The sequence below is a fragment of the Cydia pomonella genome, chromosome 20 (assembly GCF_033807575.1).
Source record: "Cydia pomonella isolate Wapato2018A chromosome 20, ilCydPomo1, whole genome shotgun sequence".
In the NCBI taxonomy this organism is placed as follows: Eukaryota; Metazoa; Arthropoda; class Insecta; order Lepidoptera; family Tortricidae; genus Cydia; species Cydia pomonella.
In genome coordinates, this window is record NC_084722.1 from 6976966 (window position 1) to 7002152 (window position 25187).

General features: G+C 35.0%; 1 protein-coding gene and 1 long non-coding RNA gene across 2 annotated transcripts; both read left to right on the top strand.

The window, feature by feature from the left end:
• The first annotated feature begins 304 nt into the window (after positions 1-304).
• Positions 305-18859, top strand: LOC133528902 (alpha-tocopherol transfer protein-like). Its single transcript, XM_061866403.1, has 8 exons — positions 305-695; positions 11325-11477; positions 12124-12283; positions 14667-14725; positions 15362-15558; positions 16306-16416; positions 16689-16791; positions 18159-18859. Exons 2-8 carry the CDS (start codon positions 11339-11341, stop codon positions 18308-18310), a joined length of 921 nt encoding a protein of 306 aa, XP_061722387.1. The 5' UTR covers positions 305-695; positions 11325-11338; the 3' UTR covers positions 18311-18859.
• A 4877-nt stretch (positions 18860-23736) lies between these two features.
• On the top strand, positions 23737-24488 carry LOC133528903 (uncharacterized). The gene is made up of 2 exons (XR_009801070.1): positions 23737-23826; positions 24305-24488. It is a non-coding gene; the product is annotated as an uncharacterized LOC133528903 (long non-coding RNA).
• Positions 24489-25187: the final 699 nt, after the last annotated feature.

Below are 25187 nucleotides of genomic sequence, written 5' to 3' on the forward strand. Positions count from 1 at the left end.
ATTGAGACTTGCGAGGTTAAGTCACTTGTTGCTGCTGCTTGACACAAATCTTCAATACAGATTCAAATGCAAAGTATCAGATTGATTGCATGTACATCCCAAAACGCAAGGCAATGTTTGAAGCAAGTTTAGCTAATTGTCCGAACCGAAAAAGGCAGCAGTCAGCAAAATTAATATTAATCCAAAATATGAACGAAGATTGATTTAAAGCTCCCTTGATTTTTAAATTATCTAAATAAATAAGTAAATGTCAATTTTAAATTCCACGGTTAACGTGTATAAATGTCTGATTTTCTGTCAAACTACTTATAAGACAAAATGAAGGTTTCGTTTGCTTAGTACATTCAATTTGATTATTATTAACATGCATGTTAATAATGCATCACAAGATTAACTGTAAACCAAGATACCAAAACGGAACACACTAACCACAGAATATCAAAAGAGTGCCATCTACCCCCAGCCGATGCACTTGCAACCGCGCTCAAACCGCGTGACGAAATAATAAAAGCAGCGCGCTGGCTGAATCGCTTGCATTCGAGGCAGCGCGGGCACGCGCCACCTTTCATAGAACTTTTCCAAATTCAAATTTTTCTTTTTAAAACAGTGTTCTAAAACTACAAACACGTTGCGTTCAAGTGCCAGTGTGTACATCGTAGAGACTTTGGCGTGTGACTTGATATTTCATTTTAAAGGTGTGTTTATTTTTTTTAATAGTGTTGTGCTTGTCGTGATGGTTTCATCCTGGATATTGTAGGATATAAGGTTTCCGGTGATCATAGATTTTCAAAACGTTGAGTGATTAATCAGCAATAAATTTAAATACGAGTTTAAAATGCCAAATCAATTTCTAGCTTTAGAATTGATTGTAAAATAATCATTTCAGACTAGGTAGGTCCTTACCAAAATTCTTACTTCAGAACCATGGACCAAGACTTGAAAAACAAAAAAGGCGGAAAAAAACGTTTTATTTTATTTTATTAGAAACATAATATTAGCAATATAAAAATAATAATAATGTCTTAATATCTAAAGTTTGAGTTATATAATAAACAGAGATCGGACAAATTTGCGTCATTGCTCGCAATAATGTGGACATGACTCCAAAATTAATCAAATATGTAATCATTTAATTAATTTCTTACTTGACTTAAATTTTAATTCCTAGTCAATAAATACAAAAGTTTGTTAAAGTATAGATTTATTAAAGAAAATAATCAGTATTTTTTCCAAATTTTCTGCAGTCAGTCTATTCCTTTTTACATCAAAAATATACGTAAGTGCTGAAAAACTCCGCTCGCACTCCACTGCTGTTAATGGGGCAAACTTAAGTATTTTTATAGGAATATTATTATTCCAGTATAATTCAGAGTTTATTTTCTGTTCTAAGTTGTGGGCGATAACCTCAAAATCGGGATAAACTAAACAAAGAACAGAAACTAACTCTGAATTATACTGGAATAATAATATTCCTATAAAACTACTTAAGTTTGCCCCATTAACATCAGTGGAGTGCGAGCGGAGTTTTTCAGCACTTAAGTATATTTTTGATGTAAAAAGAAATAGACTGACTGCAGAAAATTTGGAAAAAATACTGATTATTTTTGTTAATAAATCTATACTTTAACAAACTTTTGTATTTATTGACTAGGAATTAAAATTTAAGTCAAGTAAGAAATTAATTAAATGATTACATATTTGATTAATTTTGGAGTCATGTCCACATTATTGCGAGCAATGACGCAAATTTGTCCGATCTCTGATAATAAATTACAATTAAATAAAGACTAACTTAAAACTAACAAAAAAAGTCCCCCAAATCTGTTTCCTGCGGAAGGGTGCCCATAATGCTGGCTACATTCCCCCGCTGAATGGCAATGCCGATTCTATACATATATATAAATAATTGAAACATATTGGTAGGTACTTTAGTATCCTTCAAGTACTTGATTTAAATAATTGCTTCTTCACAATTCATTCTCTTTTTAAAGGAGATTGAAACGATAAGTATTAATTTTATATTTCCATTATATTTGCTGATCCATCATTCAACTTGTGCTACCGCCTAAATTTTTCACAATACTGCCAAAGAAGCCAAAAGCCTTCTTAGGTTTGTAAAGATTTGAGCTGGAAGGCTTTTCTGACATAGCAATACCTTTGCTGGTTGTCATGCAGGCTCAATACAGTATAATAATATATTATAGACAGTATTTTGACTTCTCACAACTTTTGCAAGCAAATATTGTGTTAGCAGTTACAAACTGCTGTATCGTATTTTACTAAGTATCTTATTTTAGTAAGTATCGTATGCTGTATACACCATGGGCCAAGTAAGCCTGACATATTTTAAAGGTGCATTCTTGACCGCATTTAGAGACTAAAATGTCATACAAAGTTTCTTGAAATCGATCTTGTTTTAGAGATAATGACAATTTTTGTGAAAATATGTTTATGTTATAAGTTAGTGAAAAACGCCTTTTCAGGTCTAACGCTGCCACTATGTGACTTGGTTGAGACCTACTCACTGACAAAAAATATGGTATTAAAGTAAAATCGCAAATTTGACCAGTAATTAAAAAAAAAACTTTATTTATACGTTGTAATGATTTCTTTTTCACCAAGGTGTAAAAATAAATAACGTGTCATGTGCATAAAACGCAAAAGAAAATTAATTTTTCGGCAAAAAATTTTTTTGGCGATTTTGTCCAAATAACTAACTAATATTAAATTTTTTTTTCTCCTTATAACCTCAGGAATGCGTGGTTAAAATCTGTCGGGGTTAATTGACCCACGATGTATAATCGGTATAATTTACTTCACGCTATACCAGGTTCAACGACGTTCGAAAATTCTTCATTGGCACCAAAAAATTCTATTACATTTCTTTATTCAAATGTCTTCCAAAATAAGGTTAACAAGCGCGTAAAGAAACGCTAGCACGTAAAAATAATTAAAACAACTTTAATTAAGTTAATTGACTGCTTTTCATATACTGTGAGCATAGCGTGAGTCACCGGGCGTTAGCCTCTAGAGAAATCGCGTGCAACTCGAGATGGCCGGAGATTTCTCATCGATGCACCGGCCTCACTTGTTTCATGCATGTTCTCAAAATTTTACAGATGGCAATGTAAATTCTAGCTAAATAAATTTGACGAAAAAATATGCGCGCTACGTTTTGTTAAAAATTGCATATAAAACTTATGTCACGACGAATTACTTCGACGTACCGTTTGCCGTTTAATGTATCTTTTATAGCTGTTGGAATCCCTTGTATAAATAAATAAATAATATTAAATACGTATTTGACTCTCGTTAGCAATTTCAACCGCTTACACATGCAAATACAAATATATATCGAAAATAAATGTCGATTAACTAACTGGAAACTTTCCCGATTTAAATTCGGTCCTAAAAGGTTCTTGAAAAGAAACCGCAACGTCATATGTACCCGTAGTTTGGAACCACATACGACGTTATTTGACAGTACCAAGTGTTGCCATAACGACCATCTTGACAAATGAAGCGACGCCTTTTGAAATGGAACGTGACTTCCGCGATGCTTGATACATACCAATAAATAGGCAATGCTGTACATTGTACCAAATACGCCTTACGTGCTACATAAGGTACAATCGTATACCGTATTTATTTAGTGGACAGACGATCCTGGCGCATGAAAATGAGGAGAGTTGACCCCAAATAAGAAATAAAGGCAAAGGAGAAGAAGAAGATATTCTCATTAACTAAATGCTTAAATAAAACCAAACTGAGCAAAAAAGGTATGACTGAACTTTCACGAGTGCGGATGACAACAAATTTATTTGTATGACAGCTATTATATCCACCCCAAAATTTTAAGATACAAGACACGAATTCCAAATAATGACACATTGTCGTACAGAACCTCCAAAATCGAATCATCGAAAATGTCATAGAGAAATAAAATGTACAGCCGAATTTTATAAGTGGTTATTCTAGAATTGCGAGAAAAACATTTTTAAAATGAGAGTTAATGCCCTTAAAACGAAACGGGATCGTCTTCTTTTTTCAATTGCAAAACAATTCCTAAGAAACAAATCATATTATTTTTATGTATTTTTATTATATATTTCATATAACATATACCTCTGTACAACTACCACCAGATTAAAACTGTCATATTGGCTAACGTTTGCGTAACTTACTTTCTATATATCTCGCTCGTACTTATATGCCAGTACGAGTGTGATGCATGGAAAGAAAGTTACATGGAAGTTAGCGAATATGTCAGGTCATATCAGTGTCAGGTTCATAGTAAGGCTACCACTGATAAATATAAATTAAGGTTTTCAACGACCCCTTTATTAGGTTTTCATTCGTGTCACCCACGACGACGCGCTGATTTGTCAAATCTAACCTTTAAAAACATCACAATAAGGGTTAAGGCACGCGTCACCGTGAATGACACGATCTATACGCGACCTTTACGTTTCTAAGAGTCTGTAAGGTTATGGAACTTGTGAATATAATAAACTGAATGTGAAAAACCTCTGGTTATACATTTAACGGTATCTATGTACCTACTCCAAATTTAATAACTTAAAATACAACCAAGACTCCGCATAAAAACCAACCATTACCCCTGAAATGTATCAAACGGTACTTAAAACATGAATAAAGCAGTCCGAATTGCGCTCACGTTCTCAGAGCATTCACCTTAAAAGCAGTATATCGTTCAGTAGAGAGTGTTAAATATTAAACTGAACTTACGTCTTTTTAGAAACGTGGTAGAAAATGAGATGAGAGCAAAAAAACTAAGTACAGTGATTGTTAAGAAATAGCACAACAGACTATTATAGTGGAATGGGTGCAATTATTTGGAAAGCTACGACCGATAGATGGATATTAGCTATGGAATTCGGCCAATTATTTACTGACACGTTAGTTTTGAACGTGAGATAGATACGGTAAAGGTATTTTATATCTGTATCAATTTCGTACTTTGTCACAATAACAATAATATTAGATATTTAGTAGCTTTGTTATTGATTGTTACTGTGATCGTGACTTAATTCACGCCTTACATAGCGAAGTGATAGGGTGAATGTGTCTTTGTATCAATTAGTTCGAGAATACTAACATATTCGGGTAATATAAACTTCAATTTGCACGTTAGATTCCTAGGCACGGTCTGAGTTAATTGTTTCTAGTGTAACTAAACCTAAACTGAACTGAAGTGTGAGTAGAAACTCGTATTACGTGGAGACGTATATGTGTTTTCCATAAAATAATAGTTTGTTAGAAATCGAACATTTTTTTAAATATGAATTATGCCTTTTCTGCGCAAAGAAGTAAATCATTTCTCTATTGATATTTGAAGAAGACTGGGTATAGTCTAACAACATGCATATGACGATACTATTATAAATGGTCGTCACATACCCGTACAGATTTTCATACTCAAATTTGAAGACCCGTGAAAATAATTGCTATTCAACCATCATTCACAGCAATCCACACCAATCCTCAACTTTTAACAGATCAATCACACCAATCCTCAACTTTTAAAGATGAATGGAGTGAATATAAATTTCTGCACACACACATACAAATATTAAAGACGAAATTAAATACTACATACACACATTATTATTGTCTCTTCCATCGTTAATTCAAGAAAATTCTTAAAAAAATATAATATCAAGCAGGACATTCAGATGCAAACATTAAAAAAAAGTCAATATTTCACGCAACTTCAATCACTTGTTGACTTTAAACTGGAATTCCTCAATTGGAAAGTGGAGCAAAAACCGTAGGTAGGCAAAAAAATTGCGTGTCGGTTAAAATTCACGAAACAAACTTGATCAAACGTAAGTTCATCGTGTCATCACGCTAAACCGCCGTCATCATGCTACAATTTTATGTAAACCTTTTTTTAACATGAGTGTACTGTTTGGCACCTCTTGGGGCCAGTTACAACTGAATTAGGGGAAATAATAGAATGAGGAGGATGTAATAGAAGAGGAAGAAGCAGACAGTGTAGTAAAATTTTATAGAGAGAAAAGAGAAGTGAAGCCAACGAGGTTGTATGTTTTCTTTGTCTTAAAAAAAAGAAGTCTCCAATGTACATTAGAGTAGGTCAAGCCCTCTCGTATAAAGAATGGAGGAGGTCTGTACAAACAGCAACACTTAACTGTCCATCAGTGGACCTTATGCCTTTTCTAATATGGTCCACCGATGGGCAGTTAGTAGTGTGGGCGATGGTACCTAGCAGTATTAGGAAGTGAGCCTGGTGACGGATTATTTTGACGACCTGTAACTTTTCAATTATGTAGTCACGTAGATATTTAGAATTACTATTATTAATTTTATTCATAATTAAACACAACGGTTATCCGCCACAGGCTTCGTCATTGCACAAATGTAATTCGCACAAGCATCGTCATAACCCTATGCTATAATTTCTGCAACGAGATTCGTTAAAACATCTATAATCTAATCCCCATTCCAACCCTGCACCAAGCCTGGGTCATAAGTTTCCATTATGCTGGTAGCATTTCCACATTTCCCACGCTGTGGCGATGGAAACTTGTTTAACCAGCCAAGACTCAGAGCGAGGATCATTACCCTTCTCACATACAATTTTGAAAATGTATGTAATAATCACAACTAAATATAACATCTCCTCAAAGTACTGTCAATGTGAAGTCTAGTGACATTGACCTACTTTTCTCACAAATTTTAACTAAAATTAGAGAATTATTGGTTCACTAACCAGATTTTGGACAAGTGGAAGGGCATTGCATTCAAACTTATATCACCCTGAACTAAATCTTTTTCTTTGGGACACTCAACAAGGGGCCTACTGATTACCAGTTCGCCGGACGATATCGGCCTGTCAGTTGTTCGCAAAATCGGGAATAACTGACAGGCCGATATCGTCCGGCGAACTGGTAATCAATGGGCCACTTTAAAGATCTAAGGAAGGATCATCATTGTTAAATCGGACCATGTAAAAATTAAATCTATATCATGCAATTTATAATAAAAGATGATACAAACAGTAAGATTGTGGAAACGTAAATTGTCTGTTCGACGCTGCTACGGTGGTTAGCATTTTATATTTCAATATATAGCTATAAAACAATATTGGGACGATTACTTTATCTAAGTCGTTATTATCTTATTTATATTCATGTTTTCTTAGAAGAGATAATTTAGTTTTTCATTACATTTGTTCAAAATAATAATTATTTATTATCAATAAGACATTATTTATTTAAACGCCTGGGTGTAATTTATTAGCTAAAACACCATTTATTATTGCTAGTAGTAGGTAATTGCTATGTGTGAAAGTGGGGGAATAACAAGGAACGCCAACGTACAACGTGGTGAAAATATGAACTTTCGTGGGCCGACACCTTCATACCATTCGGCAGCTGCCAATGGTGTTAGCAATAGGTATGTCAATCACCCACTAGGGCGGCACCACAGTCATGCACGAAGCAAATAAAAATAACAAAATAAGTACGATATAGTTTGTCATCCACGATGGCGCGCATATTTGTCAAATATAACCTTTAATAACATCACAACATCATAAATTTTTCAGTATTGCCCGTAAAAGGGTTATAAAACCAATTCTGTAAATTATTTCGCCAACAAAAAAAAACCTACATCGAAAGTAGGTACCTACATTTGTTGTGTATCTACTACTAGCTTTAACAGGTGAAAGTGTCTGAATTCAGTTTTTGCCTCACGAAAACCAGTCACGGTACATAAACTTCGGACCAGATTGTTAAAAAACTCCTATTATACAAGAAACCTTTCACGCTATAAATTAGGAACGCTAACTGATAAAGTTAAATTGAGTTTGAATACATTTTTTTTCCATAAATGGCTTTTACTCCTCGCTAATTTTAGCAAGGTGGATTCTGCCAATGTCGAGGTGTGGACTTTTGACTTATGTGAGAAGAGAATTTTCGGTTTAATTTTGATTTTTGTGGAAGGATGTCATATAATTGACGGAAGCAGCTCGATTCGCGCAACCAATATCACTTTGATGTTAGAAATATCGTAGATACGAGTAGATCTTATTGGGATCACAGCGGAATCGAAATAAACGTTAATTTTGACATGTCGTTTAGTTATCGATCTTTTAAAGATCTGTCAAGATCTTAAACATGTCTTAATCATTCCTCGAATCGGGCCGTGAGCCATTTAACGCGGCTATTTATCCTATATATATAAAACCTAGTAAGGGACCAAGTTAAAACAGAGACACATTTTATGTTTTTACGCTCTTCTATAAAATTTGGTCTGAAGCACTTACTAGGTTTAGCCATAGAGAAATAAGAAGTAATAGAGTGCTCACTCCATACATCAGTTTTGGTACAAAAACGACAGTAGATATCGCGGCAAACAAAAGTCTAATGCTCAACGATTTTCAGCTACTATTATAACTAGAGTAACCGGAACTCTATTTTCAACTTCTACGCTTACTCTGGTTATAATATTAGCTGAAAATCGTTGAGCATTATACTTTTTGTTTGCCGCAATATCTATTGTCGTGTAGCAGTACTGAGAGTTCCGCTACTCGATGCTAGATGTCGACTGCGAAAATAATAAGCATTTTGGCACCAAAACTGATGTGTGGAGTGAGCACTCTATAACTTCTTATTTCTCTATTGTTTAGCCTATAATTTCATTATCACAGCTTTTAGTAGAAGGAAATCGTTATCTATAAAAATATGAATATTTTTTTATTCGCTATTAATACAAGTAGATTTTCTAATAAAGTAACAATTAAAAATTACAACTAATAATATTTAAATTAATGTAGGGCAGGCTTCAACGAAACTTGATGTATCGGTTACCGTTATTTATTTATTTTTATGATAGAGGAGGCAAACAAGCAGACGGATCACGGTAAGCGATTACCCCCGAAAATGGACACCTGCAACACCAGAGGGGTTGTAAGTGCGTTGCCGGCCTTTAAGATGGGAGTACGCTCTTTTCTTGTTATACTGTCAATACTTCCTGAAAATTTTAATTTGAGGCATGAAATCGAAAATTAATAAAAAAATAAATAAGACGTGACGTCAGTATTAATTTTTTTTCCATTTTACAATGATTATAGTGAAGTTTAGCTTTACTTGAACGTTATCATCCCCATTACAATAAAACTGTATAGTAGAATTATTTTTACTTATTTCGTGAGAGCCAATATAATTTGTCATCCTTCCCTAAAGTCTATTTTTTTGATTCCGTAGACTAAAATGACAACCACAAATGTCAAACGTAGAAATAATGTGACCAGCTTAAAACAAATAGTGCTGATCTTTGATTTCGGTTTGTGAATAGCCGATAAATATTAAATTAATTTTAGATTCAAAATAAACAATGAATGAAATCTACTCACTACATGATAGGAAGTAAACAATAAATAAAATCTACTCACTACTAATCTACTCAAACATTTAAAAATTGCATTATGAGATTTATGAGCTCCGAGGTGATTGTTAATCTTACAATAACATCGCTTTTAAATGTTAGAAATATTGTGTATATAAGTTAGCCCAATAGTTTATTTTCGGTTAGTACCGGTTGTAGCACATCACTATTTATAAGATGTAAAAAACTAGTAACACATGAAATGTCATTTTAGTCTACGGGATAAAAAAAATAGACTATAGGAGTGTTTCCTTCCTATTTTAACTCGTATCTAGGAGTGTTTCCTTCCTATTTTAACTCGTATCTATTTATTGTGAATTGTTCGATCTTATTGCTCTTAGAAATTAAATCTATTTATTGACAATAACAATATACATTTTATTGTTGACCGAGCAAACGCGAAATTAGCCAAAATGCTTTTGTTAAGTCTGTCCGCCTTTCTGCCTGTTTTTAGACGGATAACTGGTAGGCATTTTGAAGTAGGTCCTTGAAGCAAGCTGAAAATTTGCCTGAAACTTCTCCTAACATACCCTAACTCAGCACTGTAAGTCTGGCTGTTGGGTAGCGGGGATAAATATATACCCTTAGATTTTTTTTTTTTGCCCAAAAGATGCTCTTAGAGCAATCTGTATTTTTTACAAGTCATAATTAAATATCTAAATAGTCATATATAAATAAGTCAGACGATTTGGTCAGGACTTTTTACCTGCCAGACGATCTAGGACGTTACGGCACTTACTCGCAAAATTAAGTTTGTCTTCTATACAAATTTCCTCTACAGTAGTCCTACCACAACTGCCTTAGCAGTGTCAAACTGACATATTCGCTAACGACTGCGTAACTTACTTTCTATAGGTACTAATATGCGAGTACAAGCGAGATGCATAGAGCGTTATGCGTACGCTAGCGAATATCTCAGTGTCAAACTACCGGTAGCACATGTCGTATTTTTCAACCGATTCTCTTGAAATTTTGTAAGCACGTTCGATAATTATATAGAGTTTTATTGTCGGTAAATTTTTTGGAAATCTTTCAAAATATCGGAGCCGTGGATGTTTGCTAGGTCTACAATTAACGGAGCCACCAGATCATTAATATATGCATCGTCACGCCCCAGACATCAGCAGCCATAGTTAAAGTCTGATTGCTGTGTCGTCACTCGCAAGGTTGGAAAGCGTAGTTTCTTAATCGTGCGGATTGCACACTGTATGCGTATTGTGTATGCGCAAGCACAGTGAAAACAAAGAAGTAGGTTTTCATATATGGTTCGGTAATTTATTAGTAAACCTCCGTTGTATAGAGGATGCTTTACATGTAAAATAACAAAACTGCACCTAGAAAGTACAAATTGAAAATTTTAGGGTAGAAAAGGGTTTTTAATCCGTATGTGGAAGGGCGGCACTGTCGTCGCACCCTAGCTGCCTGGCAACGGACTTAAGCGGTAGCGCGTGCCTCGGATGCACATGCTGGTGGCGCGTATAACGGCGATACTGATCCCACATCTCAGCCAGCCCAGTACGGTGCTTAGTGTGCGGTTTCATCGTCGAGATATAGTTTCTGCCATATGTTAGATTTTATTTGATTTTATTTTGGGTGCATAGACGCTGTCAACTGAATATGAAATTATCATTTCACAAATGTTAGATAAAATCATTTTTTTAACAAATAAGTTACATAATTCCACAACTGATTTTAACGAGCACCTATTTCATTTCATCAGCTAACCTCGGACCAGTCTTCAAAGTTGCCTAAAATATTATACCTGGATTATACACTCTCTCCACCACTATACGTCTTGGTTTACTTGGTTACTTTTTCTTTATTAGGTAGGTATATCATATCATATCATTATCATCGTGCTAAGCTAAATCCCCGCCTCATCCTAATTTCAGGTCCTCAAGCCAAGATGACTCTGGAACAGCCTGCTGGTGAGATGTGGCAGAAGATCCGGGAGGAGCTGAACGAGAAATCGGACACTAAGGATGCTGACCTGGCCCATATTAAGGAGTGGCTCAAGAAGGAACCTCATCTTCCTGATGAGTTCGGTAAGGGTTTATGCTGTTTTTTCATAGGAAACAGCCGTTACGTCCCGTCCCAGATATTATGTCAGCCGCGTAGGTACTGGCTTTGAAGTTTATGTAAAAATCGGTGTTAAGTGTTATGTGGTGAACTTTGCGTACCGCGCGCCTGTAGGCGCTTTTAGTTCGTAGAACAAACTTAATTGTTTTCACTTGTTATACAATATTTCTACAACGCACATCACCTTTTTTACTAAATTAATTTTATATGTGTATAAACATTTAATTTACACCAGTATATCCACTAAAGATAAAACACTGTTTGCACAAATGAATGAGTTGCATCACTCAGCTAAAATAACCAGATGAACAATCAATTTAAACATTCACCAACTTCATACCTAAACTTCTTCCTATAAGTGTAATATTTGCATAAAATACAAAAAAATAATTCTTAGCAATAAAAACACATCGATTGTTGTTTCCACAAATTCTTCGCAATTTTCGTAATTTTACTTACTGCTGGACTTAATTATTATAATGAAATGTGTATTTGCGTATCTGTGAATTGAACATCTTGTACTTCAACGTCATTCTTTATAGAAACAAAGCTAATGATAGGTAATCCTATAGTCTTAATCTTGATACTTGATTCATAAATCTGCATCTTCAGATGACCAGCGTATCATGACCTTCCTGCGCGGCTGCAAGTTCTCGTTGGAGAAGACCAAGCGTAAACTGGACATGTACTTCACCATGCGTTCGGCCGTGCCAGAGTTCTTTACCGACCGCGATGTCACCCGTCCAGAACTCCAGGAGATCCTCAACATTGTGTAAGTCCATTAAAATTTTAAATTATATACAAACCGCTTTAAATGTCAATGCCTTCTAAAAAGTATTTATCAAATATATCGCTTTTCTCCTAATGAGACCCAGTTTCCCCTCTGGATTGAAAGTTGTAGCAGTCGCTTTCACAAAAACGAATGTCTTTGCCATACGAGCACATATTCGTCTTATTTAAGTAAGCTGGGGCAAAAGTAGTGTTACAACGGTGGAACAATGACGATGAAATATGTTTCTGTAATTTTTCATTTAAATTGATTATGATTAGTCTTAGTTACAATGTAAAAAGAAAATCACATGTTCCTTTACGTCACTAATGTAAGAATCATGGTATTTAAGATAGCTAATTAAAATTAAGCGTACGTACCACTTATGGGATTTCCATCAGGTATAATAATGAACTTAATTGCACTGCACAATTCACAGAAAAATAACCTAAAAGTCCTAAAACATTTTTTTTTCTACTAGGATTAGGGGTTGCACGACCAATCTGAAATATATGGGAAGATCCGCGGATCCGGATCCAGATCCGAATAATTTCATACAATTCGGATCACGATTGCAAACCTTAATTAGGAACAAAATCAAAAGTGTGCGTTACCTACGAGTAAAAAATGGTACCGTAAAGTGGGAATTGCGGTTTTCTTTCAGAACTATTCATATATTCAAGGTTTACATCTTTAAAACACTTGTGTCTTTTACTGTACTTGGATCATTAATAAATGGCAAATCATTGTAACATAATCATTATATTGTTAATCTTCATATTAAGTTATTATGAGATGATTGTTATGAGATAAAAGAAAATGAGTCTGACTTAGGTATGATCGAAGTACATATGTTAAAAGAAGAAGTTAATTTTTTTTATTTTATATTGTGTTCAATAGCATAAATTGATATTTACCGGTCGCCTTTCGGTGAAGGAAAAACACCGTGACCTGGATACATTCGCAAAGAAATCAAAGGTGCGGGACTTATAGCCCAATCCCTCTCGTGCATGACTGGAAGCTTGTGCCCACCAGTGGGACGTATATAGGCTGAATAGTTATTTATTTTATTTAATAATCGTTTTTTTTATTTTTCGTCTAATTATTGTGAAATATATTTATATGATGGATAACATGGCACTTAATTTAGATCGAAGTTACATTGATCTTTGTTTGATTGTTACGAGAATGAATACACACTATACACACTTGAAAAATACACTAAACACTTTTTTAAGGATTTACACCAAAGATATTTTACAAAATAATTAAAAAAGTAACTAGTTTTGTTTTTCTTTTAATGTTTACTTGTTTTGTAAAATATCTATAATACTCTTTAAAATAAACGTTTCTCATTGTCGTCTTGCCTAGATTTATTCATGGCATTTTTTGCATCACATGTCAAATACCTATTTTAATTTTCGAATGGAGAAATAATATATTTTTAAAATCAACGAAGCAAAAAATTACAACTTCAATACTTCTTAGTATTTTACCAAGGCTGCATTCTTTGCAACATCTATATGTAACGTGTATTATTTGTCATTAGCTAACTACCCGCAAGTCCTGCGACCTTGTCTGCGTGAAACTCTTTATATTTATCATTCCTATACAATGGTTTATCCATTTCATCCGCTAAAAGCCCGCGCACACAAAAAGCGGTCTGGAGTTCTGCGTTCCGCGTTAATTGCCATGTAGGTAGCTTCTAACTATAAGAGCGTTTTCACCAAGACGATATTATTACGTTATTTTAAGTTCTTTGGTTTATTATTTCATTTTTAATGTGACAATCTAATACCTACATGATTCAGTCCTACTTAAAGAGCATAAAGTAAGTAAAAAAAATAGGGTATTTAGGTTCTGAGCCCTGGTTTTCGAGTTACCCGATCCGATATCTTATACCTTGATGTTTATTAACCCGCCTTTAAAAAGGAACAGGTACTCAATTTACCAGATTCATCTACAAGTCATTCGTTAAAAATATGACTGAATCACCGAGCCATGTTTTTCTCGCGTTATACTTATTGGGTGAACTCAGTGCTTTAAATCTTTTTTCTAGGTACATACCTCTAGGCTCCACATAAGGAATGTTTCTTCTTCGGAAGAGGAACTATCTAGCGATATGTTGTACGTACGATAACACAAACAAAAATGGAACGCAACATTTTGCATGCCTCTCTGTGTGCGTTAGAACACTTTCGTATATCAAGCGGTCAACGGTCAGCAGAACTTACTCCAGACCTCTCTCTGTGTGCGCGGGTTCTAAGGGATTTTTCGAGTATATTAAAAACTCTCTATGAACAATTTTTTTTTTCAGATCTACCTACTTATGTTGTTTTAGTTTTAAGTAAAATATTGGTATATAATAACGACCATTATCTTGTAGGCAAATGCCGCCTCTGCCTGGACTTACTCCCGAGGGTCGCCGTGTCATCCTTATGAGAGGTAAGAAAACGAACTGGTTATTTCTTAAAAGGCTTAGGTACCTGCAGTTATTATAAGAATGTTGTAACTCACCCCTATGTACAACTTACACATTTGAGTCTATCGGACGAAAAGGCAATGTTCAAACTAAAAATCCAAATATGTATTGCAAACAAAGCGTGGTCAAAATTTTCTTATTTAAATTTTTACAGCTATAGTAAACGTCCCTATAATGGAACAGGCACCAGTAATGGGATGGTATAGACAAATCCTGTAAAACAAGTATTTACCATCAGTTTTAATCGCTAGTAACATTTTATCATAAACAAGAACCAAAGAGCTGATTAAGTTTAATTTTTCATTGATATTTGTTAGTTTGAAAATGAATGGCGCCATACATCCCATGACTGGAGCAAAAAACCACAGTTTTAATTGGTTAATAATATTGAAACCAATTGCAGTAACTTTCATTAGATAAGCGTAAAGCGGTAGAAATTTTACAGGTGTCGGTGAAATATCAAAAATATTCAAAATTGTCTGTTAAATGTCCCATGATTGGTGCCGTTAACATATATGTTTAGTCGTTTGCACTATATACATCGCAGAAGAATACCGAACGCCTATAGTTGACTAATTCTATCCCCTTTTCTTAATCAGGCATAGACAAAGACATCCAAACCCCGAACGTGGCAGACGCATTCAAGCTGGCGCTAATGCTGGGAGACGTGAGGCTGAATGAGGAGAAGGAGGGAGTAGCCGGAGACGTTTACATCCTCGATGCTTCCGTGGCCACGCCTACACATTTCGCCAAGTTCACGCCGACGCTGGTGAAGAAGTTCCTCGTGTGTGTACAGGTATGGAGATTTCCGCTATTATTCCTTATACATGTTCATCATCTTATTTAGCCTGGTATTGCACACTGCCGAGGATAATATTTTCTCTTTGAAGAATTCCGTCATAATTCTGAAATGTAGTCTATGTAGATAAGAAGTCACCGTCGAAGAAATTTTGCGAATGTCGATAACTTGTTAACATCGACCTGAATCCTGATGAATGCAAAGCATCGCGATCACTTTTTTACAAGCTGTTATTTAACTTGACCTGCTAGTATGTTTTTGTGGGTCAAATCTTGGAAGTTAAATTTGACCCACTTCCTGTTTTCCAATTTAGCTGAAAATTTTCATACATGTAATGTAAGTCCGGTGACAATGAAATATTATGGTACCATCGAGCTAATCTGGAGGTGGCCATGGGAACTATGTGATAAAACAACGCAACCTAATTGTGTTTCGGTTTTAAGAATTGTCTCGATGAGTTTTAGTTGCCTGTGGAAAAAAGTACAGTCAGCGTTAAAAGCTTGTACTAAAAATTATTTTTTTACCAAAAACTTAATAATTGTATCCATAGTAAAATACAGACGATTCTCAAATGACTTCGTAATTCGTTTTTTCTTTACGATGCTGAAAATAATGCGCAAGTGGCCTGATACTAAGTTATAACCTAAGACACCGCATCATGGACAGTAGACCATGCTTGCAAATCTTGGGCTCTAGCAATCGCTCCGCTAGATAAGTTTTTGTTATGATTGCTTTGTGTTACAGGAAGCCTACCCAGTCAAGCTGAAGGCGGTCCATGTGATCAACGTGTCGCCATTGGTCGACAAGATCGTCAACTTCGTCAAACCTTTCATCAAGGAAAAGATCAGAGACAGGGTATGTTTAAAACTTGTTTTGGCAATGAGCCAAATACTAGCTGTCTTTAGGCTTTAGAGAAACTTTACATACTGGTGAGAAATATGTGTAATAAGACTAATAAGGAATGTGTATCGCCCATTAGAGTCTGCCATCTTTTCAACCTATATATATATGTCGATACCCTGTTTCTTTTACGTATCTACTCAAAGCTCACGTGACAATTTATCGCACAAGCCTCGCTTCGCCTCGTCTCATTGACTCAGTTTCCATTATTTTAATACGTGTTTCAGATTCATCTCCATTCCGATATCAATGAGCTCTACAAGCACGTTCCTAAGGAAATGCTTCCAACAGAATACGGTGGCAACTGCGGCTCCATGAATGACCTACATAGTAAGTTAGATTGTGATACATCTTAGATATTTGGCTTACATACAGACAGACAGAGTTAGGTAGGTACATTTGCATTTATAATATTAGTAGAGATCTCAAACAACGTGACAACTTTACACGTGTACTCACGTAGAGATAGAGGTTAGATAAAAGCAGGTCTAGTATTGTTGTTTTGAGTTTTTGTACAATCGTGAACTGTAAAATAACTTCATGTAGTTTCTTAATGTATTGATCAGATAACAAGTTAGATCATTTATCTAAGGCCTGGGTAAGGCAATCCATTTGGCAATATTTATTTATGTAAATTATTCTTCACGTGTAGTAAGTATAAGTATTCTTAGATTAACTTCGTCATCTTTACTGATGGTTAAGTAAAAGTCTTAATTTCCATGCTTGATAACCAATTGTTCTGTATTATCTTTGTTAATTAAGAGAATTCACAACAACTATTCCAGAAATATCTTTCTTCTTCATTGCCGACTGAAATTGCTCAGTCGCTTTGACGGTGAACATTAGCCGAGGCGGTAGTGTGATATAATTATAGTATATATGACCGTAATGGCTCTGAGATATTGCATTTTAATTAATCTACAATAATATCTACAGCTATACCTATTCACAATAAGTTTAAGATGACGCATCGTTAAACAATTAAATCTAAAAATGCGGCGTCGGCTTGCTTGATTGCTTCCCGAAACCCGCGCTCACCCCGATACTTCGCGCATAGTGAATTTGCTTTTGGGATAGCTTATTGTTTAAGGTCGTATGTGGCAAAACGGGTCAATTTAAAGTAAAAATACAATAATTAGTCAAAAAATTACAACTACTAACTTACAGAATTGAAGTGTGTGTTTAGAATAATCTACATGAAAAATTTGGAGGCTTGAATCGGGCTCATTTGCCTATTACAATGAAAATGTTTGTTTAAAAAGAGGCGTTTTTACTACGATTTTCGAAGGACGAATGTTATATTAGTTTCAATTGCTTTATAATTTCTAAAGAAAATAGTTTTAAAACTATCTGTAATATTTTCTTCATCTATAAGAGTAACAATGCTGGTCTGACGTAAGTCGTTAAAAATAATGTTGTTTTTCAGAAGACGTATCTTTATCTTGAATATTTTTGTAAATTTCATAGGTACCTAAATCATTCAATGCAAAAAATTACATGTAGACAGATAATTAAACTGACAAGTTTATTATATTTTTGTTGACTAAGTGTCAATTTTACCTATCAATATTGTTTAATGTTTATCAATGGATAATTAACGTGAATCCAAGGCAATGGCAAGAAAATTTGACATAACGTCCCAGCCACGAAAAATCATATTTAGTAAAATTAGTTTAACATATTTTGCTGTTCCACAGATTCATGGGTGAAGAAACTGGAAGAGTACAAAGACTGGTTCGCCGAACACGAAAACATCAAGGCGGACGAATCACTCCGGCCAGGCAAACCCACCAACTACGATGAGCTCTTCGGCATCGACGGTTCCTTCCGTCAACTTGTCATCGACTGATCAGTGGCGTAGACGTAGTCTTAGCTGAAAGCGACATGTGATCTCCTAAAGCGCCGATAATAAGACAAGTGACATTTACAGTGGTAGCTGTTTTTTTTTTTATATTGTCGTTCTATCGTGTTTGTCGCTTCAGTTAGGATAAAGTCTAACAACGAATGGGAACGATCTTGTTTAAAAAACACACACTTGGTCGGTTGTTGTAAAGGGCAAAGTAATAAGGGTTTTCATGTTTTTTTTTGTCTATAAGGACCGTCCCCATTCGTGTTTGGCGTTAAGTATAATTTTTAATACTCTGCCAGATTCAAAAGACTATCAATTATCATACAAAAAAATACTCAAATTGATATCTTTTTAATTTGGCAACGCATTGTTAGCGTCTCTGTACTGTCGCTTTACTTAGTTACCATTTAGTCTATTTGGTGCTTTTGTATTACCAAATATTTTGTGGACCAAAGCTAAAGGTCCTTGCTCAATGTTTGCGGTGATATGTTTGATGTTTGCTTTGAATATTTTAGGCGTTTGGACCAATAAATACTCTATTTTGTATAATCCGTTTTTTTTTATACTTGAATTCTTCGAAATGTCCCTTAGGTAGGTACTCGATCACGAGCCTAATTCAAGAAAAAACGAGCTAGTTTCTAGGTATTAGTTTCAAAAGTGTAACAAAGATACTGATATACGCCGATAGACATTAACCAAACTGCAATAACAGTCAAATTTCTATGAAAATATGACATTTATAGTGTCGGTTTCCCACTTTGTTACTTGAAGTCCCTGCAGAGTTAGTACGAGTATATACGGGTTTTGCAATTTCGCGCACAACTTTGAATTTGCAAAATGTACGAGTATTAAGTATTTAATAATACTTATATGAAAATATTACCAAAGATTCTCTTTCTAAAGACCGATGTGCAAAATTTATCGCTGGGCACTATTTGCTTTAACAAATAAACCATTTTAATAACGATGATTAACGACGGGTTTTTGGTCCTGGGACTCCTCCAGTTTAATGGTTCCGGATCCAAGGAAACTATATGTAGGTACTCATAATTGTTAGATAGGTTAGGATATTCACGGTATAATGAGTATTAGACATAGGTACCGGACCCTGCATATAGAAGAAATATGATTGTCGTCGGCATCAAGTAAACCGGTAATGGTCTTATATTTAATAACTGCGATCAATAGTCAGATATCAATTTATTTTAATGGGCTTCAAAATTGCCAGGATCTTAAAAGGGGGTTTGAAGTCAGGAAATTAGAAGGAAATAAAACATATCGTATTTATGGCGCGCCGAGCGAAACTTGCGACGAAAAATATGACCGCTGTGCGGATATTACCTTTCATCTCAATTACTATGAAAATGTATTTTTTTTATTTAGTTCGTCATATCCCTCTTATATTTAAATTATACTGCTACAGTAGGCAAGGTAACGATATAACTACTACTGGAAACAATAGAAAATTAGACATGTTTTCCAGATTTTTTTTCTTTCGAGCCAACTTAAACCTTTTAAGGTTTTAGTTAGAGTCTGCCCTTGCAGACTTGTTTTAGTATAGTTTCCGTGTGATTAATTAACAGCATTTGTCCTTGATTGAAACGTGTAAAAATTTTATATAAAAAAAATACAATTTTAAACCAAGTGGCACATAAGCGTACGCCGTGCCGTCGGCCTGACGATAAGAAGGTGTAATAGCCTATAACCTGTGTACACCGACTTATAAAAGACGCCTTACTTATACTGTGCTGTAACCACTTGCAAATCTATGGGTACATTATGATGTAGATCCTTAAAAAAGAACCAATAGATATAAGGATGAACGATAACATAACTGACGATGGCAGGCGGTGCGTTATTACAAATCAGCCGTGGATATTCTCAGAGGGCTTACCGCGAAAATCGAAATTTGCTAATTAAATACTAATAAATATAAATGATTTATGTCACAAAAACAGGTTTTACTATATTAGTACACTATACTTCACTGACCAAACTAGGCTGAGCTTGTATCTTGGCCTCTGAAAGTACGAAGTTTACAATTAACAATAAATATTTAACAGAAAATTAAATAGTCGCTGGAAGCATAACAGAAGTAATTGCGGGGATCTCTCTTTTACTCCAATGAAGGCATAATTAGAGTGACAGAGAAAGATGTTCGCAATCTGCGAACTTTGAATTTCGCGGTTATTCTATGCAAATCCGATTATGCTGTTGATTTAGTACCTGTGCCTAGAATTACCTCAGTCAAGTTGAGAAGAACGGAAGGATGTCAAAAAACTGACTCAGAAAAAAAAAGGATTGGAGATTACTCCGCCGACAAGATTAAGAAATGATGTCACATTATATTCCGAATTCTTAGCCGGGAAAAAGCATACAGAAGAAGTTACAACAAAGCTGATAATGAAACAATATTCGTCTTGAAATTCTATACAATACATGACTTTGAAATAGGCTACGATTTATAGTTTTCATTTTTATAAAAACGATAAAAGTCGCTTGTAAAGTAAATAAGCTACATTCATGTCAAGTTTTGAGCTTTCTTCTGGGAGGGAATACACTTTTGACATTTGTTAGGGTAAAGACCGATTCTATTACGCACGTTGAATCTTTTTTAATAGCCTGGAAGAATGTCCCACTGGTGGGCAAATACCTCCCCCCTTTCCCGCCATATTGCAATTAAGTTACTAAATTCAATTCTAGTAGCAATTTGCACGCAATTAACCAATAATTCGAAACTTCGTCGCAACCGTTACCGGATGATGCGGGTCGTCCTATTGCGCGGTTAAATGGAGCGTGGATGAATTAGGATAGAATACGTAACTTAGAGTTTACGAAATTTCTTAACATTAAAAATATGATTTTTGTTTCCTCATGCTTTGAAATTGGGTCATTATTTTCTAAAAAGTTTGCAGAAAATGATCCGTTTCTGCTCTAGAGCGCTGTAGTTTATAAGTAACGTTGTTTTTCTCTTTTTTACGATAAGCGATTAAAATGTTGGTTTTAAATGGATTTTATGTACAATGTACATTCTGACAATTAACTTCCCATTCCAATAAATAAAATGTTTACCTAAATTGTTAATCGAAAGTACCCTAAAGATGTTTTTTTTTAATGCACATGTGTTATACTTTCCTCGTATCCGAAATGAAAAGTAGTGTTTTACTCGGGTAAAATGCACAATTTCAGTCTCGGACTATGGGCGGTCTCATAGCGTTCAAGCGCCAAACTACCTCGACAGAAATGGGTACCCTTTCACGATTTGGTTAACAATCTACTATTAAATGGTTCATTTTGGTTCACTGCTGTTCGTTGTACAAGAAGTACAAATATGTAAAGATTTTGTGTTTCATATAGTCTAATATGTACTATTTGGTTATTCATCACGGTACGGTTTAATAAAAAGAAACACACTTCAAGATAAAAGCCGCTAATCTTGAAGTGTGTTCAGCAAATTCTAGAACAACCAAGGCGTGTTATGTGTCTATCCACGTGATAAAATAAGTATCAGATTTTGGTACAGTCACATCTGAAAATATCGTTACGAAAAATGTGCCAATAATATATATACACTTCCTTAACATATATATTAAGGCAATAAAGTCGTGTATACATATTTTTGGCACTTTTACGTATCGATATTTTCAGACGTGACCGTACCACGCGATTTCAAAGAGACATACAAGCTGTCATTATTACACTATCATATCTTGAAGTGTACCCACAACACAAGCTTATTGAGCTTACTGTGGGACATAGTCAATTTGTGTATAATGTCCTACAATATATTTATTATTTATATTTATATAATTATTTATTTATCGAGAGAATACGAGACTAAATCCAACCATCCCCATTTAAGTTTTTCATCTAGCTTGGAAGACCAGATGGCAGCCGCTTCCGAAAAGACTTGTACCTGCACATATTCGTGGGAAGAGGTTCCAAAGATGACCCAGCAGTCTATTGATTTAAACCAACAAGATTTTCATTCATAATTTTAAAACTAATACGGGACTTAATCGCTTAAACTTACGTTTATTATATGACCTGGCGTTTCGAACGTGACGTTGGTACTGTTACACATGCTGATTACTAGCACGAAAGCATGCCACTATTGAGCAATGTATGTGTGTCGAAACATTGCTAATTGCATGCTCATTTCGAGTTTGCTCAAAAATCGACGGCCGTGCGTTTTTTAGGCATGCTACCGGCAGCGCGGGTGGAAGGGGGCGTGCATTAACACGTGTGAACAGGTTTGCTTATTGAGCATGCTAGTATCGTGGTAGCATAGTAGTAAAGCGTAAAAGCGTAGTAGTAAAATGTTAAAACTAGCATGCTCATTGCTAGCAAATGTAAACAGTTCATTAGCATGCTCATAATAAGCATACTGACAGCACGCTTTTTAGCATGCTAGTCTTGAGCATGTGTAATCTGGCTACTGGTCACACAACAACCACAATGTACAACAACAACAATGTAGTCGTACAAGTGAATAATCAAGATCAAGTGCGGGTAGTTCGCAAAACCCGCGCAGCAAGATGTTGATACTTACAATTCCTCGCCAGTCTGCCTGTGACCACGAACGTAACGTCACGTTCGAAACGTTAGGCCATATAATACACGTAAGTTTACGCGATTAAGTCCCGTATTAGTTTTAATATTATGACCCAGCAGTCCTTTAGCAAGCCGCAGTGTCCAAAAGTCAAGATAACACTAGGCCGAAAAAATATGAAAAGGAAGTGAAGCGATATAATGCTAAACACATCTACGAATATGACGTAAAACCAGCACGTGGGTTTATGTTTATTCAATGATATTGTCAGGATAACGGGTGACAATAGCTTTCACATGAAAGAGCCGATAAGATAATATAATTTATACCTACAAAAATTCAGCTACAATAATCAAACGTGAGTTCTGCCAGTGACGAGGCGATCATTGAAAACAATGAGGTACACATGCAGTGTATTTTTTTTATGCTAAGTAAAATCATAAATGAGAGTCGAAGTCGGACGTTAGTGATAGATAACACCCAAAACTCCTCATATTAATTTATATTAATGTTGTTGGAGACGTCACGGTCAGGAACCGCGTTAGCTAGATGCACAATAAGTAAATATATATTGATTTCAATATTGCATTACCTATTACATACTAAATAATGTTATGACCTACGTGTTATTTAATAATGTATTAAATAATTTGATCTCCTAACTTTATGCTAACTTCCGCTCGCGAATGTTATCCGTTTGGTTGGAAGTTGTAAAACGATATTTTTCACCAGTTTTACGTCACTCGCAGAATATAAAATATATGTATATAGTTGCTGTGCTTTTTGTGCCAGTATCTGTATTATATGAGTATAGTTTTATTATATATTTTTGTTTTAAAAAACAATCCGTGTGATACAGACACATTAAAACAGGTCGGGTTTAAATAAACGGGTCTGCAACTCTGCACCGGTCCGCCAACGCGAGCACCCGATGATGCTACTTAGTACGTTCGTCTCAAAACACGTGAGTGACCCGTTTTAATACGTATAGTATAATTATTAAATATATTTTAGACATACACAAGTGGTTTGCTTACTTAACAGTCTAACGATCCTTTTACATTACTAGACACTATTTTAACTAGTTTTTAATAATTAAATAAAAATAAAATAGATCAAAAATGTATCTGTATACATTTTTAAATTTCGCCGACGGAAATTCAAGCACTTAAATGACAAGCTAAGGTACGAGTATATTCCTTTTAGAGCTCGCTCTCAGTAGTACCAGTCGAGTTTTGCGCATTTTTCTCGCGGTGTTGCAATCCGCAAGGCCTGCGAGGCAGCCACCTGCGGATGCAGGGTTAAGCCGCATCCACATGTTAGAACTAACATTAGTCGATTTAAATCAACAAGTTACCGTCAAAACGTGTACGGGTTGAGAATACAGGAATTAATAATTATAATATTCATTATTATTTTATTCCTCTACAAACCCTACACAGAAACATACACAGAACCTACACAGGACCGGGTTCAATGGGGAGCAGTCGTGTTGGAGGCCAAGACACACTTTGGGTTGCTGCGCCTGAGGAGTAAGTAAATATTTTATCTCTCCCAAAAATTAGAGAAGCGCATTCAATTAAAAAAAAACTGGCCAAGTACGAGTCGGACTCGCGCACGAAGGGTTCCGTATCATTATCTATAAAAACGGCAAATAATCACGTTTGTTGTATAGGAGCCGCCTTATAGTGTAGGAAATGAAGCAAGTTGTTGTATGGAGACCCATGCATTAATTTCTCAGTCGATGAAATTTTGCTTGGTTATTGTATAGTATGAGTCGAAACTAACATATAAATATCCAAAAAAAAAAACACTTCTAAGTTAGGTATTTATACGTAAAAATATAAATCTATTTATATTTTTAACCGAGTAATTCCTCTGTCCAAAATTATTTTACCAAATAAGTTATTTGTATATCAGTATGTAATACTAGAAAAAAATCTAAAAATTTTGTCAAACATGTGATTTTTTTAAATGATAATTCCTTTTTTTGACGCTCATTTTCATCGGAAAATTGCTCTGTCATTTTTTTCTTCTTATATGATCTTAGAATATAATTTGGCGTAGTGGGTAAGAATATCCAAAAAAAATACATACCCAAATTTATGTATTTTACAACTATTAAAAACTGAGAGTGGAAAATTTCTCAGCCTGTATTCTTTTTAAATATATACTAAGTAGTCACGTATACACTTAAATTGAAAATATCCAAAAGAAATATCATCCAGAACACCGAAATTTTTGAAGCGAAGATAAATCCATCCCGCGGTTACGCAATAATGTACCGTCTTCCTTTAGCAGTTAAGTGCAGATTAGTGTCCTTGT

Excerpts from the sequence above, each read along its gene's own strand:
- LOC133528902 (XM_061866403.1), top strand. The coding sequence starts at position 11,339 with ATGACTCTGGAACAGCCTGCTGGTGAGATGTGGCAGAAGATCCGGGAG. Across the intron at positions 12,284-14,666 it reads CAGGAGATCCTCAACATTGT|GCAAATGCCGCCTCTGCCTG; the intron begins GTAAGTCCATTA and ends ATTATCTTGTAG. Across the intron at positions 14,726-15,361 it reads CCGTGTCATCCTTATGAGAG|GCATAGACAAAGACATCCAA; the intron begins GTAAGAAAACGA and ends TTTCTTAATCAG.